Source organism: Mauremys mutica, chromosome 9 (assembly GCF_020497125.1).
Source record: "Mauremys mutica isolate MM-2020 ecotype Southern chromosome 9, ASM2049712v1, whole genome shotgun sequence".
Lineage (NCBI taxonomy): Eukaryota > Metazoa > Chordata > Testudines > Geoemydidae > Mauremys > Mauremys mutica.
In genome coordinates, this window is record NC_059080.1 from 10828276 (window position 1) to 10846771 (window position 18496).

General features: G+C 39.2%; 1 protein-coding gene across 3 annotated transcripts in view; it reads left to right on the top strand.

Annotated features, from left to right (window-relative positions):
• The window catches only part of MTM1 (myotubularin 1), a 59286-nt gene that overhangs the window by 37435 nt on the left and 3355 nt on the right, over nucleotides 1–18496 (top strand). For all 3 annotated transcript variants that reach the window (XM_045029884.1, XM_045029882.1, XM_045029883.1), the window contains exons 7-14: nucleotides 1395–1478; nucleotides 3235–3384; nucleotides 5213–5401; nucleotides 10602–10787; nucleotides 12049–12255; nucleotides 14934–15026; nucleotides 17649–17762; nucleotides 18116–18292. In XM_045029884.1, coding sequence (XP_044885819.1) covers nucleotides 1395–1478; nucleotides 3235–3384; nucleotides 5213–5401; nucleotides 10602–10787; nucleotides 12049–12255; nucleotides 14934–15026; nucleotides 17649–17762; nucleotides 18116–18292 — 1200 coding nt within the window. The remainder of the gene's footprint in view (nucleotides 1–1394; nucleotides 1479–3234; nucleotides 3385–5212; nucleotides 5402–10601; nucleotides 10788–12048; nucleotides 12256–14933; nucleotides 15027–17648; nucleotides 17763–18115; nucleotides 18293–18496) is intronic.

An 18496-nucleotide genomic window follows, 5' to 3' on the forward strand; every position in this document is an offset into this window, starting at 1 on the left:
TTAAATGTTTTACTCATAAGTGACTGTTTGATTTAAACATGTGCAACACGTGAGGCCTGAGTTAACCAAAAATATCGGGTTGCCTCAAGCGACAGAAGGCTGTAGGTCCTAGCTTCACTGCAGCTCAGCCTGTTCAAGGGAAGGACTCGCCTATTGAAGAAGCCCATGCACACTTGTACCTATGGCACGTTTGTGAAGAATTCCTTAACCTCCTGAGATGCAGTAATCTAATTTCATGATCTTGATCCAGCTCTAGACTTGTAAGTGTGAACTGCACAGCTGGCCTAACAGTAGTTGATGTACCACAGATTCATTGCTTTTCACATTGATGGAGGTGCTTTGAGTCCATACCTCCATTGCAATGATTGTTAAAAGCAAGGAATTATGTAGCATGTTACCAACTTGGAGGTAGTCAAAACAAGGAAGTAAATAGGAGTTAAAGGGTACCATGAAGTTACTGGTAGGGTTTCCCTATGTCATTCTGCATCTGAAAAAAAATTTGTTGTTGTTGTTGTTGTGATGGTGAAACATACAATATGGCTACTTCTAGATTGGGTCACCAGCTTCTTGATTTTATTTTAACAGGAAATTTATCAGCGTTAGGAATATTTAATTGCTAGCATAGAGTACCAGAGACAGCTCATTCTTATTTTATTTTTCAGTGATTGAACTGGGGAATGTTTTAATTTTCCAGTGAAAATTCTAAACAAGTATGAATGTTTCTCAAAACCGGTGATCCTAGCTCTATTGAATTATTGAGCTGCATAACCTATAGAAAGCCAGCTTTTATAAAAATTAGGGAGTCTTTTCCAACTCAGCATTAAAGCTACTGAAAGGTAAACTGCTTCCTTTGTCCTGAGGTTGCTATATGACCTTATAAACATCAGCAACAACCCAATCTGTTGTCCCGCCTTCATGTTTGTATCTAATGTCTTGAGTAATAATAGCATTGACAATTACTAGAAAAGAAGTTGTTGACTTTTGGGTGGAATATGAAACTACCTGGAATGTACAAAATTTTAAAATAGCTCAAGGAGTCATCTGCTTGGATTAAAGTATAAAAAAAAAAAAAACCTCTTACCGTTTTCACCCTCCTAATTTTCAGGTTTTGTATTACTTTTTTTCAAACTTTTTGTTTAAAAATTTATTTTAAAACTCTATTTGTCAAATTTACATTGTTTCATTTGAGATTTTTGTGAATACCTAGAGTACAATACAGAAAGTTCTGTTTTACATTCATCTGTCGCATTTCAACTTTTACTAGAACATACAATTTAGGTAGCAACACCAGAAAATAGATCTAGTCATTTGGGAAATGATGAAAGAGGGTCTTTCTTGCGTTGCTACTTTCAGCTGGAATTCTATGATTAATTCCTTTGTCTTACCTCTTACAGCCTTTTTTTGCATTTGTAAATGAAGAAAAGTTTGCTGAAAATGGTTGGATGGTTTATAATCCGATGCCTGAATATAGGAGACAAGTGAGTTAATAACATTATCTGAAAATGTACAGAGACCTATTTTATTGTATGTGAATTTCAAAAAGTAGCAAGGTCATTTGTCACCATTTTTGGTGTGTGGGCCGGGGGAGAATAAAGTAAAGAAGTGAAGTAGAGAAAGGTTGACAGATCTGACAAAAAAAAAAAAAAGTAAGATTAAAAACAAAATATGGTGAAACCTCCAAGACTGTTTTAAAAAAAAAACTTAGTAAAGTGCCTCTGTATTTCTTTTTAGACTCTTGATAAATACCATTATAGCACGCTATTATTATTATTATTATTTAATAGACTTATTGAAGAGTTACAACAGTTCTCAATTGTCTATATTGCATGTAAAATGAATTGTAGGACAACACAGAGTTTGATTTTTACATTGTAAACCCTGCATTTCAGAAGTTTATAAATCAGCTCTAAAAGCTGTTGGGGTTTTTTTAGCTGAAATTTTCTGCATGCGCTGGTCAGTATATAATATTAAAAAATCTAGAAGTTTTCACTCTGGAAGTCTGTCTTGCTAATTTTGGATATTTTGAGCCCTGCTTCAAAAGTTGAGAGTGAGAATGTAACAGAGGCAGTTAGGATACTAAGTATGCAAATTCCATCCAGTCTGGTACTTCCAAAAGTTTAGAAAATTGCTTATTATGGAAACTGCACTTTCTTTTACAGTGGTTATTTATATGAACATCAGTTCACACTTTGAATTGATATGAAAAAAAGTAACGGCAACAAAGGAAAGGGGCATGGTATACTTAATTTAAAAAGGCATGTTTATTAATTAGGTGAATACATCTGAGAATAGCACCAAAACTATTTTCATGATGACATATTGCATAAATACTAAGTACATTAAAATTTTAAATTCATGTTTACACAACAAGCCATAACAACTCTCTTGGATTTTTTCCTTGTAATTTTCTGATGGGCTAAGGAGTATCCAGGTTCACGCAGCATCTGTTTGGTCCGAGGTTTAGAGGCCCAGGCCTAAAGAAAAGGTAAAAATTCAAACACCCACACAAACCCCACTCAGTGTGTGTGTGTGAGTGTATGGGGAGCTTGTTAGCCCCTCTGAATTCCCTGATGGGCTGTTGGGGGAATAGTCTCCTGAGTAACATCCTGTTATATCAGTAGTCTGTTTAGCTAAAAGGCAATTATGTTTCCTAATCTAATCAGGAGTCTGCTTTCAACCTCAACAAACTTCAAACAGATATAAGACTCAAGCTTTGTTAGGGTATGAGAAGGAGAAAATTTGAGAGGAAGGGCTTTCCTCTAATTCTCTCCTCAGGGTTGTGCCTTTTTAATAACCTTTTTTTCATAGGCTCGCTGGAAAGAAAGTTTTCTCTGTGGGAGGAAAAAGCTTTTCTTTCCCTCCTCTACCCCTAAATTGGGGGGAGGTTTTTTTTCACTTTTTGTTGAACTCTTTTTTCTCATAATTTCAGTGTTTTTTACATGAAGGTCTAGTTAAATACAATTTCTGAAAAGGACTGCATATACAGGCAAGCATGTTTTAACTACTGTAGTTGTTAAAGACTGAACCCATCAGCAATGTCCTGTCTTGTGTGGTCCTGTAATCTTCTAAGCTACCATTTGTTCCGTATCATCTTACTATAGTTACCCATGGTAAATTGGTAGGTTGTTGCCACCATGTGGCCATAATAGCATGTAAAAGAATAAGTATAAAGAAGAATTTGCAAAGTTATAAAATACCAAGTAAAACGTACCTTATTTCTGCTTCGTTTTTAAGGGACTGCCCAATGAACAGTGGAGAGTAACCTTTATCAATGAACATTATGGACTATGTGATACATATCCATCACTTTTGGTAGTCCCATATAATGCCACAGATGATGATCTCAAGAAAGTTGCTGCTTTTAGGTCCCGAAATAGAATTCCAGTAAGTACTGTATGTGATAGAATGTGACTTATAGAGTAATTAGTGTGAAGTTTACATGCAAATGTATTATTCTTGTGGCCTGAGAAATGAGGGGGCTTTTTTATGTTGCAGCCAAGTAACTTAAATTGATTTTACTGCTTTAAACTACTGTGACTGCCAAGCCCTGTTCCTGGTTCCCCTACAAAAATATCTCCCATCCCCATTTTGCTGTTCTCATTTCCCTTTCCTAGTAATAACTGCCACTGTTGCACATTCCCTTTTGTTGACAGAGCCTGAGCCTCAGGCCACCATCTGTACTACTTTGTGGGCTGACTATTGTTGGATGCACTTAAGAATTGATAACAAATGTTATCCTTCTCATATGCATGCAAACCACCTGGCAGTCGAACACAAATCTGAAGGTCATTCATAGAGCCAGACCTCCTACATAGTATCCTTTTTCCGAGTTGCCAGCTTTTTTTTTTAATAGCTTGGAAGAAATATTTTTTAACTTAGACAATTAAAATAAATTTTAGTTAGTCCTAGAAGAACTTCTTTAACTTTAGAATAGAAACTACAGAGTAACAAATTGCAGCCAAATATAAACACACAAAAAATTCAAGTTCAGTATAAACCATTTTGACTGATTTCTGTTTGTTTTTTGTTTTTATTTTCACTGTTTGTTTAAAGGCGCTCTCATATGATCATGTACAAAAAAAAAAGTGCTAGATCAAATCTAGTGACATAATTAAGGTTTCCTAATGGATTTACTGTTAGTTCTTTTTGTAACCAGGCTAATCTCATCTAAATCTTGCTAGGTCCTGTATACGCCTGCACAATGGAATCAAATTCTTCTGCAGCATGAACTTATTCTATCACTGTGAAATAACCGTTCATTCACATCCCCACACAAAAATTGACAACTATGGCTCATTGATGTAATCTTCATTGAGCATTATTTTCAACAGTGATTTTTTTTTAAGGATGCTCACAAAGTGGCCTGGCTCCACCTCCAGGTTCTCGCAGTATTGTCAAGGTACTCAGAATACTCTTGTTCTGTGTGCCAGAGACAATGGATAAATTGTAGCCAGTTTCAGAGGCTCATCTCCCTGGTTCCTCAGACTTTGTTCTCATAGACTGGGCTGCCTCATTTTTTCCCCTTCCATTCTCTGATTTAGTGAAACAGTGAAGGGAGAGAAAACAAGCTGTATTCAAATTAACTCCCCATTGTTGGGAGATCTGGAAAGCAAGAGGCAGCGGCAGGGAGAGAAAACAAAATTTCAGGCACCTAGATGGAGCAAAAATGCTGAAGTATGTGACATGATGGAAAAATGCTAGACTATGCAGTTGCAGAATCGTGGGGCCTCTAACTGAAATGTATGGGATCCGTTCACACCTCTGAATTACTGTTTCAGCCTCTTTGCTAGTTCAGGCAGGCATTTCTGCATTAGTTTGTGCTCAGTTTGCATTTTCAAAATCATTTACACAACCATAAGAATTTAACAGAAGATGAGATTAAAGAGATGAAAATTCTGAAGTTACAGAATACACTTGGCCTTGTATTTGTGCATATAATTTCAGGATACCTAAATAGGAGTTACATACGCAAGAGGAGAATAAACTCTTTACATGCCAGTAGTTTTGTGCAATGATCTTTTACTAGAAATAGTAGCTTGATAACTCCTAACTTAAGACAAAACATACACAACTTCTTTATTTCTTCCAATTTAGAAAGGTCTAAATATTTTAACCTTCCCATTAACTGTTTGTAAAGAACATAACTTTGATGCTTTAACTTGTGATTCTCAAAGAGTATATTGCTTGCTAACATTTTATGGCATGTGACTAGGTCCTGTCATGGATTCATCCAGAGAACCAAGCTGTTGTTATGCGCTCCAGTCAGCCTCTTGTTGGTATGAGTGGGAAAAGAAATAAAGATGACGAAAGGTATCTTGATATTATCAGGGATGCTAATGGACAGATCTCAAAACTGACTATCTATGATGCAAGACCCAGTGTAAATGCAGTAGCTAACAAGGTAAGTAGATGTTTTAACAATCCTGTTTCTGAAACTAAAAGCAATTGTGTCATAAGTTTGTTCTTTCTAACTGTAAAGAGGTTTTTAAGAAAACAGTTGCTTTTTAAAAATTTTTTTAACTGTTGGTAGTTTAAAATAAACTGTCATCAAAATACGATGACACACTACACTACAGTCCTCACAGAAGTGTAGGAACTTGGAAGCATGTAGCAAATACGTATAATATATTTGTTGGGCTGCTTCAGAGTTCTAAAAGTGGGATAAAAAATGAACTCTGCAAAATGTTTTTGCACTGCTGTAACTCAAAACATAAAAAACAAACCGTTTGTAGGCCACTTGCTGGTAATATGGAATAGCTTATTAAAAAAGAAATATGGCTTTAATTTTTTCTCTGAAGTGTATGGAATGTACTTTATCACAGACAGTTTAGCTAGATTTTAATCTGATTGGTTGTGTTTTAAGGCTTTGGCATTTTAGTCCACAAATAACATTTTACGCAGCACACTTAATTTTAGTGGGTGACCAAAACATTATCTCTTTGTTACAGCCATGTAATCCTCTTGTGGTTTGCATTGCGGAAGGAATGCCATTTCTTACAAAAGTGATTTAAATTTTTTTGGACTTAATTCAAAGATGGATTATGGCCGAATCTTAAACACACACATTTCTTTTATTGTGATTTTCCTGTACAACTTTTCAACTTTTAGAAAAATGTTCTAAATATTTTGTCATCTGATTGTTCTTTTAAAACATTTTTTGTTAGGTAGGAATGATCAGTCCTACTTATTGCTCCTGGGGGAATTCTGCACCAAAAAATTAAAAATTCCATGCACAATATTTAAAGTTTCTGCAAAATTCTGCTTATTTTATTTGTCAAAATAACACTATATAATCATGCCAGTTTCAATTATTTTGATAATTTATTTCAAAATCTCCATCAACTAGTATGTCTGTAACAATACAAAATCGTTCAGGAAGTGTTTTTTGACAAATAGATTACTTACTAGGCATATTGATACATAACTTTGAGTAATAATTAATTTAAACTACTATACAGAAGTATATTTCCAGCATACCTCAGAAGCAGTGCAAAGGCTTGTGGGAGTCAGGGTAATGGAGGCGCTGAGGGAGAGGGAAGTAATTGCTGGGAAGGAGCCTGGGAGTGAACCTGCAGTGTTGTGGGGTGTGGGTGGGAGAAATATGGAACCATTTTTGGGGAGTTTTAGGGGGGTTGGGGAGAGATTTTTAGGGTGTTGGAAGCCTTACCCATGCAGACTCTGGCTGACCCATAGCCTTTCCCATTCAGTCAGGCACATTTTCCCTTGTCCCATGTGTCCCTGCACCCCACTCAACCACCCCTCCTCCATATATCCCTGCAACCCCTCACCCCATTTCCCTGCATCCTCACACCCCCACCCCGTGTGGCCTTGCACCCCCACTCCCATTTAACCCCCGCCCCAGTCTTTCTTCTCCTCCCCCACACCTCCACAGCCCTTCTGAATATAATACAATCTAGATGGAGCTACTACAAGGTGGGTGCACAACTGGTTGGAAAACCGTTCCCAGAGAGTAGTTTTCAGTGGTTCACAGTCAAGCTGGAAGGGCATATCCAGTGGTGAGCTGGAGCAGGTTCACACAGGTTCTCAAGAACCGGTTGCTAAAATTAGACCTCCGTGGAGAACCGGTTGTTAAAGGGCCAGAGGGTGGGCAAAGAACTCTGGTCCGTGGGCCGGACCATCCTGTTTGCTCCCAGGAGTCCCAGCTGGGGAGGCTGAGGCTCCCCCGGCCCTTCCCCCGCTTCCCCCCAGCTGTAGCGTGGCCAGCCGCTGGCACCAGCTGGGCAGCTCAGCTGAGCTCCGGAATCGTCCTGCTGCCGCTTTTTGAATGGCCCAGCAATGTGTGGGGGGGCTGCTGCAAGCTCCAGGGCTGGCCAGAGGGGTGGGGAGGGGGCAAGTGGGGCAATTGGCCCAGGCCCTGCAGGGGGCCTCTGGCCCCTCCCCCGCTCCCCCCCTTAAATCAGAACTTTTTATAGGAAACCGGTTGTTAAGATTTTGGCAGCTCATCACTGGACATATCAAGAAGGATCTCGCAGGGATCAGTTCTGGGTCCGGTTCTGTTCAATATCTTCATCAATTATTTAGATAATGGGATAGAGCAGTGGTTCCCAAAATTATTCCACTGCTTGTGCAGGGAAAGCCCCTGGTGCCGGGCCGGTTTGTTTACCTGCCGCGTCTGCAGGTTTGGCCGTGGTTCGCTGCTCCAGGCCAGTGGGAGCTGCTGGAAGCGGCGCGGGCCGAAGGACGTACTGGCCGCTGCTTCCAGCAGCCCCCATTGGCCTGGAGGTAAACAAACTGGCCTGGCCCGCCAGGGGCTTTCCCTGCACAAGTGACGGAACAAGTTTGGGAACCACTGGCGCAGAGAGTACACACAAAGTTTGTGGACGATACCAAGCTGGGAGAGGTTGCAAGTGCTTTGGAGGATAAGATTAAAATTGAAAATTATCTGGACAAACTATAGAAATGGTCTGAGGGGTAAATAGTGTGAAATTCAATAAGGACAAATGCAACATACTCCACTTAGGAAAGAACAATCAGTTGCACACATACAAACTGGGAAAAAACTGCCTACGAAGGAGTACTGCGTAAAGGGACCTGGGTCTCATAGTGGATCACAAGCTAAATATGAGTCAACAGTGTAAAAATATTGCGCCCAAAAAAAAAGCAAACATGATTCTGGGAGTGTTATAGCAGGAGTGTTATAAGCAAGATAAAAAGTAATTCTTATGCTCTACTCCATGCTGATTAGGCCTTAACTGGAGTATTGTGTCTGGTTCTGGGCGCCACATTTCAGGAGAGATGTGGACAAATGAGAGAAAGTCCAAAGAAGAGCAACAAAAATTATTAACAGTCTAGAAAACATGACCTATGAGGGAAGATTGAAAAAAATTGGGTTTGTTTAGTCTGGAGAAGAGAAGACTGGGGGGGGGACAACAGTTTTTGAGTGCATAAAAGGTTGTTACAAGGAGAAGGGAGAAAAATTGTTCTCCTTAACATCTGAGGATAAGACAAGAAGCAATGGGCTTAAATTGAAACAAGGGCGGTTTAGGTTGGACATTAGGAAAATTTTCATGTCAGGGTGGTTAAGCGCTAGAACAAATTGCCTAAGGAGGTTGTGGAATCTCCATCATTGGGGATTTTTAAGAGCAGGTTAGACAAATACCTGTCCTCAAAGCAGCCTGGATCCTATCTGAGATAGTGCTTGTTCCATTTTTGCTTGTCTGGCTAGTTTAATCAAGTCCATGGATTCTGGGACCCACCTCCATAAAATTTAGCTCTTTTAGCCAACATTATTATAACTGTTTTGTTTCACTTCTTAATTTTGGCACTTATGAAAATAGGGAACCTGAATATCATCACTGTTCAGGAACTGCAAAACCAAATCAAGGCTGAAATGATTGTCTTGTTTTGAAAGATGCATAAAGGCTATGGAAAAAATGGAAGCATTTGATGATGGTGGAAGGGTGAAATGTGTGAGGAAGCTTGTATAGCCAGTAATTCCTCCACATGAACCTATTTGCTTTAGTAAATACCTGTCCTTTTGGAACCTTGCTCGCAGGGCCGGCTCCAGGCATCAGCATTCCAAGCTGGTGCTTGGGGCGGCAATCTTCAAGGGGCGGCAGTCCCTGTTGTTTTGCCTCCAAGCAGCACGCCGAATTGCCGCCGTGGACGGCGGGGGGCAGTCCCTGTGCCCTTAGGGCGGCACGTGCGTTTCCACGGCGGCGGCAATTCGGCAGCAGCTTCTATATTTAGCTGTCCACGGCGGCTTCAGCTAAACATAGAAGCTGCCGCCAAATTGCCGCCGCTGCGGAAACGCGCCTGCCGCCCTAAGGGCACACGGACTGCCCCCACCGTCTGCAGCGGCAATTCGGTGTGCTGCATGGGGCGGCGAAAACTGTAGAGCCGGTCCTGCTTGCTTGAAGGAGCATGCAGGCTTGGATACACTAAAAAGATTGTAGAATAGACCATCCAACAGCATCAGTCACAAGGCAAAACAGATTCATCTGTAGGCTGATGATTTGTCAGACATGTTTTTCAATAATGGTGATTGTAGTGTTTGTATCTAGAGGCCTAATAGAGAGTACAAGAAAAAGAGCATTCGTTTGGGGTATATCTGCTCAAATCATATGGCTGAAATGAAAGCTATTCTCATTTTATCTTGCAAGTGCAGATCAGAAATAGAGGCGGATGTTATGATGTTTGTTGACTTGCAGGCAGCAATCCTCCGTTTCTTTCAAAGAAACCAGAACACTTTCATCAATCCAGTTCATAAGAAGGATCAAAAAGCAAAGCAATAAATTGACTTTTCCATGGATTTAATCACGTTTGTATATGCAGGAGTCAGGTAGTTGATAATCTTGCCAAAGTTGGAAGATGGGAAATTCAGGTAGGAATGACAACAGTCAAGTATATTGGTGCCCTATTAAGGAAAATATTAGCTGAAATAAATAGTTGAAAGTTAAAAGATCCTTTGATCAATATCAGAGCATCATGGAAAGTAACATCCACTATTATGAGCTGGAGGACAGGGCATGGTGCAAGAATGAAAATCAACAGAGATAGAAACAAGATACATCCACTCTGCAAGTTGTGTTGGGAGAGGCCCATGCTTCTGAATGTAATGTAAGGAAAGTGATACTCTTCAGATTTGACACCTGGATCAAACTCTTACAAAGGACCCTGTAAGAGTTGCCAAAATCATTCTCTAACTTCATGGCCTGATACGTTTATCTAAGACAAGGCGACAGCAACAGCATCAACTCATGCGGGTTCCAGAAAGAAAACTAGATTGATGAACAGATTTGAACTTTGTTAGACCTTTTACTAAAAAACATTTATTGGGCATACCCATGCACAAAGCAAGCTCCCTTGGATTTGCATTTTCTACTATTTTCTTCATGGTGAAATTTGTATTGAGGTGAAATAAAGCTTTCTAAAAATATATTTGATTACTAAATATAATATAAAAATAGGGCTAGCCTAATATAGTTGGGCTATATAGGTGGACTTCCTCATAAATAATTGACTTGGTAATGTGGCAGGATATCCTAAAGAAAGTTTAATCCCCTCCATCTTTATTAAAGTATTTCAGCAGAGTTTAAATGACAACTAAAAGTAGATTTCAAATCTATTCTGTTTTTTAGGCCACTGGGGGAGGATATGAAGGCGATGATGCATATCCCAATGCAGAACTCTTCTTCCTAGATATTCATAATATTCATGTCATGAGGGAATCTTTAAAAAAGTTGAAGGACATTGTTTATCCTAATGTAGAAGAATCTCACTGGCTATCTAGTTTGGAGTCAACTCACTGGTTAGAACATATCAAGGTGAGTTTCTAGCACGAAATAATATTCTATAGGGATCGGATTTTCACTTCTCTTACATGACTTTTTTTTTTTTGTAAAAGAAAAACTACATTAATTTGCTTTGTAATTTGTGTGATTACTGAAGAATCTTAGTTATTGCTCTTCTGGAATTGAGTGACCTTGAAAATGTCTTACTGTTTTGCTTGTTGGAAACTGTATAAAGAGTTGGCTGGTAGGGTAGGACTTCTGCAAATATCAGACTTGCTCTCTTTATTACAGATGCTATTTTCCAAAAGAATTCTTTTAAATAAGAGGCAGCATTTATCTACTCTACACAAAGTGGGTTACCTTTTGATTAGTCAGGCTGTAAAATTATTCAGGTATAGATGTGTTAATATCCAATAGCTCTATCTAGATTGTACTAGTCTTAAGAATATATCATGCTAATATCCCTATTTATCAACAGTAAGAGACATTTATCATTTTAAATATTGACATACACTGCTACCTCGATATAACGCTGTCCTCGGGAGCCAAAAAATCTTACCCCGCGTTATAGGTGAAACCGCATTATATCGAACTTGCTTTGATCCACCGGAGTGCGCAGCCCCGCCCCCCCCCCCGAGCACTATTTTACCTCGTTATATCTGAATTTGTGTTATATCGGGTCATGTTATATTGGGGTAGAGGTGTACCTTGCTTTTGGGGGGAGATGATGAAGGCAGTTAACTGAATAAGTACAAGACAGTGTAAGATTCAGATTAAATTAATAAATGAGTGATGTAAAATAAAGATTCTTTAGTTGCAATAGCACATGAACACAGAAAATTAAACTATTTAACAGCATGTTTAAGTAAACTGCAATTTACTAAACGTACAAGTTTTAGTCTAGCAGTGTTTGTTCTTAACTCAAAAGGAACTAAATGGAATGTGTAATTTTTAACACAGGTACTTCTTGTGGTAATCCTATTTTTAAAAAGCTTTTATTATGTTCAGTAAAGACACTATTTTCTATCCCGTTTTTGAGAAGTTGCTGTGAGATGAGTTTGGTTCTCTTTTTCTTAGTAAACCCTATCTTGTATAGTTTGGGTCTTTGTTTTTTTTTTTAACAGTAGAAATTGAAAATTGCTTGCTGAACTCCCAGAAAAATCTGATTAATTTAAGATACACACAGGTGTTCTTCCCCAAGTCTTTTAATTAAAACTGTAAAAAAATCAATCATTTTTGCTGGAATGATAACACTAACCTTCTGAATTGTCTGGTATCTGTACCTCGTTGTCAGCTTGTCTTGACAGGAGCTATTCAAGTGGCAGACAAGGTGTCTTCAGGGAAGAGCTCAGTGTTGGTACACTGTAGTGATGGTTGGGACCGAACAGCACAATTAACTTCTCTAGCCATGTTGATGTTAGACAGCTACTACAGAACAATTGTGGGTTTTGAAGTTCTGGTACAAAAGGAGTGGATAAGCTTTGGACACAAATTTGCATCGGTAAGAATTCAAGAAAATTATTGAAAGGAACTGTTTTAATGTTTTTTATGTACATTGTAAATTCTAAAACAAGGACGATTTTTAGATGCTTGTATTGAAACTTGCATGCTATGAAGGTTCTAATAAACGTGTTCAACTTTTCAGTTGATCAGCATGTCAAGTTTTGATCTGCTCTTTACTCAGTCTGTCTAAAGTGATGAAGAAAAATAAATTTGAGCAGAATGATCAGTCTTGCCTAGACTTGAAGCTAGTCCATAGCATTTATTTTATTTTTGTAAAATTTATTTTCTTTGTCTCCCCTTTTTGCATCCTGCTGGAAATGCAGAACAGCTAATGTTATGGTGCCATTTAGCAGGCATCAGTAAGGAGGATAGTGAAAGCTTTCCATATGCCTCCAGGACGGAGCAAAGAATACTGGAAACATGGAACATAAATTCAGCTTTCTCACTCCAGCAGTTTTTCTTGGCTTTTCTCTGACTGATCATAATGAGACACACAGATGGAAGAATCTGGACAACCTTTTCTAGGTGATGTGCTGAGAGAGTGAGTTCCACCTTCTTCCAGTATGTCCTAGAATTTGTCATAACAGGTTTCAACATAGGACGTAAGCACTGCTCTGTCATAACACCAAGTCCTGCTCTCTCCTTCTACAGTCTTTTGAGGTGAGAGAGAATCCCTAAGGCTCCACCTCTATACTTACAAACTTTTCAAGGGCTTTTCCCACATGAGGCTCATCTTCAGATCCATTCTCGCTCAGTAAGACCTGTCTCTCATCTTCCCAAGTTTGTGTCATTGTCTCTTTAAGCCCTTATGTGATACACCTCATGATTTAATCAGAATTGGGCTTTTAGTTGTCCTTTCCCCAGCTTGTAGTTTTGAAGAGCTAAGCTCCTTAGTTATTAATCTTTGCTACCAATACCTTCCATTTGTTTTCAGACAAATTGATAGTTTTTCATTTGCCTCAGGAGTACTTTTCCAGAGTGATCATATACCTCCACATGGTTTTTTCCAACTTTTACCTAAACTCTTCCTCTCCTTTCAAACAGACATACTACTGTCAGGCTGTAAAGGGACGAGCTATCCAGCTTTAGTTGCACAGGACTGATATTCAAAAAGTCAGACTGTTTTCATGGTCCAGTGCAAGGATTGCCAACCTCTAAGGCAGGGGTAGGCAACCTCTGGCACGCGTGCCGCAGGCGGCACGCAAGCTGATTTTCAGTGGCACTCACACTGCCTGGGTCCTGGCCACCGTCTGGGGGGCTATGCATTTTTATTTAATTTTAAATGAAGCTTCTTAAACATTTTAAAAACCTTATTTACTTTACATACAACAATAGTTTAGTTATGTATTCTAGATTTATAGAGAGAGACCTTCTAAAAACGTTAAAATGTATGACTGGCACGCGAAACCTTAAATTAGAGTGAATAAATGAAGACTCGGCACACCACTTCTGAAAGGCTGCCAACCCCTGCTCTAAGGCCAACATTAGTGGCTGGCTGAAATCCTGTATTGACAGCAGGGTAAACCCCCTTCTCTCTCCGTGAAAAGATGCTCTGCTAGAGTCTTTCTTTCTGCTACTTAAGCAGAGAGAGAGAGGAGGCCACTTCCTCTGATATCTGCAGGGCCACTACCTACTCTTCACTTCACATCACACCTTCATCAGTCCCTACAAAGTGGACCTAACTTTCCTCACAAAGGCAGACTTTCAGGGAAACCCATCCTCTTATTGGGGATACTGCTGGCTTCTGCTAGCTGTTTTCACATCCTTCTGGCAGCACAAACTCTGTTACCAAAGTTACCCTGTGCATGAAGTTACATTCTGTAAAATCTCTTATCAGCAAGGCTAAAGGTATGCGGTAGATGTTTTAGTTTATCAGTTGTAGTAAAACAGTAGCACAAGTGAATTGTCTTTTTTGAGGGATCATCTGACAGTGGACCAACATTGCTTCAGCTTAGATCTTTAGAAAGTTAGAAAAAAAAATATACCGCTACATTTTGGGGAAGGAAGATTCTTAAATATGAAAAACTATACAACAGCTGCTACTTATCTCTCTGAGAGAACATGAAGGGGAAGGATAAAGGAGCATAAACTTGATTTCCATCTCTGAGGAAATGTTGGTAGAAATTGATTCCATACGTTTACAGCATGTTCAAAAGAAACTCAGAACTTGGAACAGCAACAGTAGCATGAATTTAGCGTAAATGATTGAGCTGGGTAAGTATTAGGGAGAAAAGATGTTGTATTGTCTCAAACTTAAATGAAGATAAAAAACTAGTGCAAGTAGATGGAGTTCTTGCCACCTCAGTCAAGTTTTGCATAGTGCTTTATGTACAGGATTAGGGGTGCTGAAGATGCCCGTGCTTTGGAGGGTTGATTTGAATGCTGAATGTTGCAACCCTTAATCAAGAAACTCCCCTTGATTCCAGCAGAAGTTATTTGCACTTCAGAATCTTTCAAATCTTTGTGTTCTAAAATAATGTTAATATGTAAAATTATATCGCTAAAGTCAGGAGGGTGGACAATAGAGTGTTAACCCTCTCATTGTAATATTGTAGATCAAATGTGTTTTTCATGCGTCTCTTGGCATTTATGAAGCATGTCTCACACCAAAATAGACATCAGATATATACCAAAACCAGTTGTGAGTAATGTCCAACTTGCTTTGTTTCATTTCAGAGAATAGGCCATGGTGATAAAAACCATGCTGATGCTGATAGATCACCTATCTTTCTCCAGTTCATTGATTGCGTGTGGCAAATGTCTAAGCAGGTAAGCTCTAGCCATATCCAAAAGATGGTGTTATCCAGCAAATAACAATATTTTAAAATGATCCTTGAATTAAGAGTCTGAATCCTCAAAAAACAACAAAACACAAACAAACAAAAACCTGCCACTCACCCCCTCCCCCCCAAAAAAACACACCAAAAAACCCACAACAAAAACAAACAAACCACTGTATACATAAGTTTACTACTCTGACCAGGTAGTAGAAAGTAGCATATTTACTTACCTTTTTTGTGAGTGTTAACCCTCTCCTCCCTCCCAAGCAGGAAGTCTCAGGGCTTGGCTACACTTAGAGTTGCAGCGCTGGTGGAGGCTTTCCAGCGCTGCAACTTAGTAACTGTCCACACCTGCAAGGCACATCCAGCGCTGCAACTCCCTGGCTGCAGCGCTGGCTGTACACCTGGTCTGCTTGGGGTATAACGATTGCATCGCTGGTGCTACAGCGCTGCTCGTAAAGTGTGGCCACACACCAGCGCTGTTATTGGCCTTCAGGGTATTAGGAGATATCCCAGAATGCTTTAAGCTAAATTACTCTCTTGTTTTGTTATGATGCCTCTCTTTGTTTTGTTGTGAACTCGGGGCTCCGGGAGCTGCTTATCTAAAAAAACAAACACAGCTCCTGTTTGCTGTGATCAATCTGTAACTGACTGTGAACAATCAATTGAGATAACCCACTACCTTGCTGTGAATGAGGCAGGCAGGGGGATGAGTGTTTGCTTGAGGAGAGAAACTGCTGGGGGGGGGGGGGAAGGGAGCCCGTTGGAGAAGCTGCTTATCTGGTCTGCAGGCTGTTTGCAGTTAAGAGTAAATGAGGGGGCAGGGAGCTGATACAGTGTCGGCTCCAAAAATCCACACTCTCTCTCCCCTGCTCCCTGTCACACTCCACCCCACCCCCCTCTTTTGAAAAGCACGTTGCTGCCACTTGAACGCTGGGATAGCTGCCCATAATGCATCACTCCCAACAGTGCTGCAAATGCTGCAAATGGGGCCACACTGCAGCGCTGGTAGCTGTGAGTGTGGCCACACACCAGCGCTTTCCCTACACAGCTGTACGAAGACAGCTGTAACTCCCAGCGCTGCACACCTGCAAGTGTAGCCAAGCCCTCACTATTTCTGAGTAGAAAATATGCTGGCTTTATGTCCAGTCCTTTTGCTCATTAACCAATATTTCAAGTTTAAAGGACTGTACTATGACATAACTTAAATAGATTATTTTATGAATGTTTGTAATAGCGTAATACTGTTGCATATAATTACAGGAACTAGAATTAATGTATTATGGCTAATTTTGTTTTATTTCATCATTCCAAAAACTGTTCCTGGAAACAAAATTCCCTCATGCAAGGACAAAACAACTTTAAGTCTTTGAGTATCATACTAGGTCTGTCACACTGCTATAGGTTATTTCATAGTCCCTTCCCACGTTTTCAGAGCACTGAGATTGTTTCTCCTTCCCCCCTTTTTAATCCTATTCTAAAACCTTGCCCTGAAGATACTGTGACATTGCTCCTGTCCTTCCTATTGAAGCTTGAAAAGAATGCTTGGGGCTACTCAGTTTTACCTCATGAGCTAACAAACTGTTCGTATTGAGTAACAAAACTATGCATATTCGTTTTATAGCATACCTAGCTCATGTAGGTCCAAAAATGAGAGTCAAGAACTGAAAATCAAATATTGGTTCCCCTATGTGTCAGCGCAAATCAGGGTCACTAGTTCACTAGGCCTATGACTGTTATATTACTAGTTTAAATGTAATAATTTTGGTTGTCTAATCTTGATGTAGTTGAGTTAGCAATCTTTCATGGTATCGTTACTGAAGAACTGTATTTCACTGACTTTGATGAATTGTGTTTCTGCCAGAGAGCTAATTATTCATAAAAGTTTAGCTAACATTGTGGAGACAGAACTTTTGCCTTGAATTTCTTGTGGATTGCAACCCTTCCAGCTATACTCTTTCACAGCTTATTCTGTTTATAGAACGTTAGTGTCTTTACTTGAGATACCTCAAGTAATGTACAAGTTCACTTAGTGTAATAATACTGTGCAGCCAACTAAGTACTGCAGTTTCCTTTTGCCCACTATAAGCCCCTCCTTGCATTTTGTTTGGATAAACAAATCCTTTTCCAATATCAAGTCAGTAGCTTTCTGCTTAATTGCAGTGGCCCCATACCTTTATCAACTCCTAATTCCTGCATGTAGTTTAGTCTTAATCGTTTTGAGACAAAAGTGAAAAAGTTCCTGATCAACAAGGAAACCAGCCTCTTGTTAGGCAAGATGAGACTTCATCCATCTTTGGAGTGGCAGAACCAGCTTTATATCTTTATATCTCTGACCTTAGAAACTGTAAAGCAACATTGCTGGTCTGACAGGACATGTGCTAATGTATTCATTGATAAGAATGTAGGAGTGTTGATATCTTACCTGTTGTCTGAGTATTTAATCCATCATGTTGTACTTGTTTTGTGGCAGGAAACCTAATTTTTAGGTAAACTTAATAACAGGTTTCCTAAATGACTTCTTTTAAACTAGCTGTTCAATCAGACCGTTTCTATGTGTGCGTGCACTCACACAGAAACAAATCTCTAACAATAACTTTTTTGTGCCTAGTTTCCAACAGCTTTTGAATTCAATGAACAATTCTTGATTACAATTCTGGACCATTTGTATAGCTGCCGATTTGGTACTTTCTTGTACAACTGTGAATCTGTTAGAGAAAAAGAGGTAGGTAAAACTGATTGTTTGGCTGTGGCAGGAGGAATATATGATTTTAATTAAAAAAAAAAAAAAAAAAAAAAGTTGTGTATAGCCAAGGTAGCAAAAATGGCACTGTTATTGGAACAGTTGCAAGACAGCAAGCTTATTTTCATGTATCTAAATGACAATATTCAGACTTCAGGGTACTTTGTAAGTTTGTCACTGCTTGTGGAATATTCTTCATATAGTGATTATACATGTGATACTTTTAGTTAGAACAGAACCATGCTGTATGAAAAGTGTAATTGGAGTTACCATAGTGAGTGCACTCTTATACTGTACAAATACTCGAAATCCTTACCATTTCATTTTCTTTCCAGAAAGTGACTCAGAGAACATTGTCATTGTGGTCACTGATAAATAGTGAAAAAGCAAAGCACACCAATCCTTTTTATACTAAAGAACTGAATCGAGCACTCTATCCAGTAGCTAGTATGCGTCACTTGGAACTTTGGGTCAATTATTACATTAGATGGAATCCAAGGATTCGGCAGCAAGTAAGTCAACTTCTCTAACTTATATGAAATACTTGTCAACGTAAAGCTACAATACACTTCAATTATGACTTGTACTGTTAGGGTTGTTTTTTTTTGTTTGTTTTTTTTTAACACTATACAGAATATAATTTATGTTCTCTATTTAGTCATTTCAACTAATGTCTGTCAGGAAGAGTGACCTTTTTTTGAGGAAAGAGACTCTGA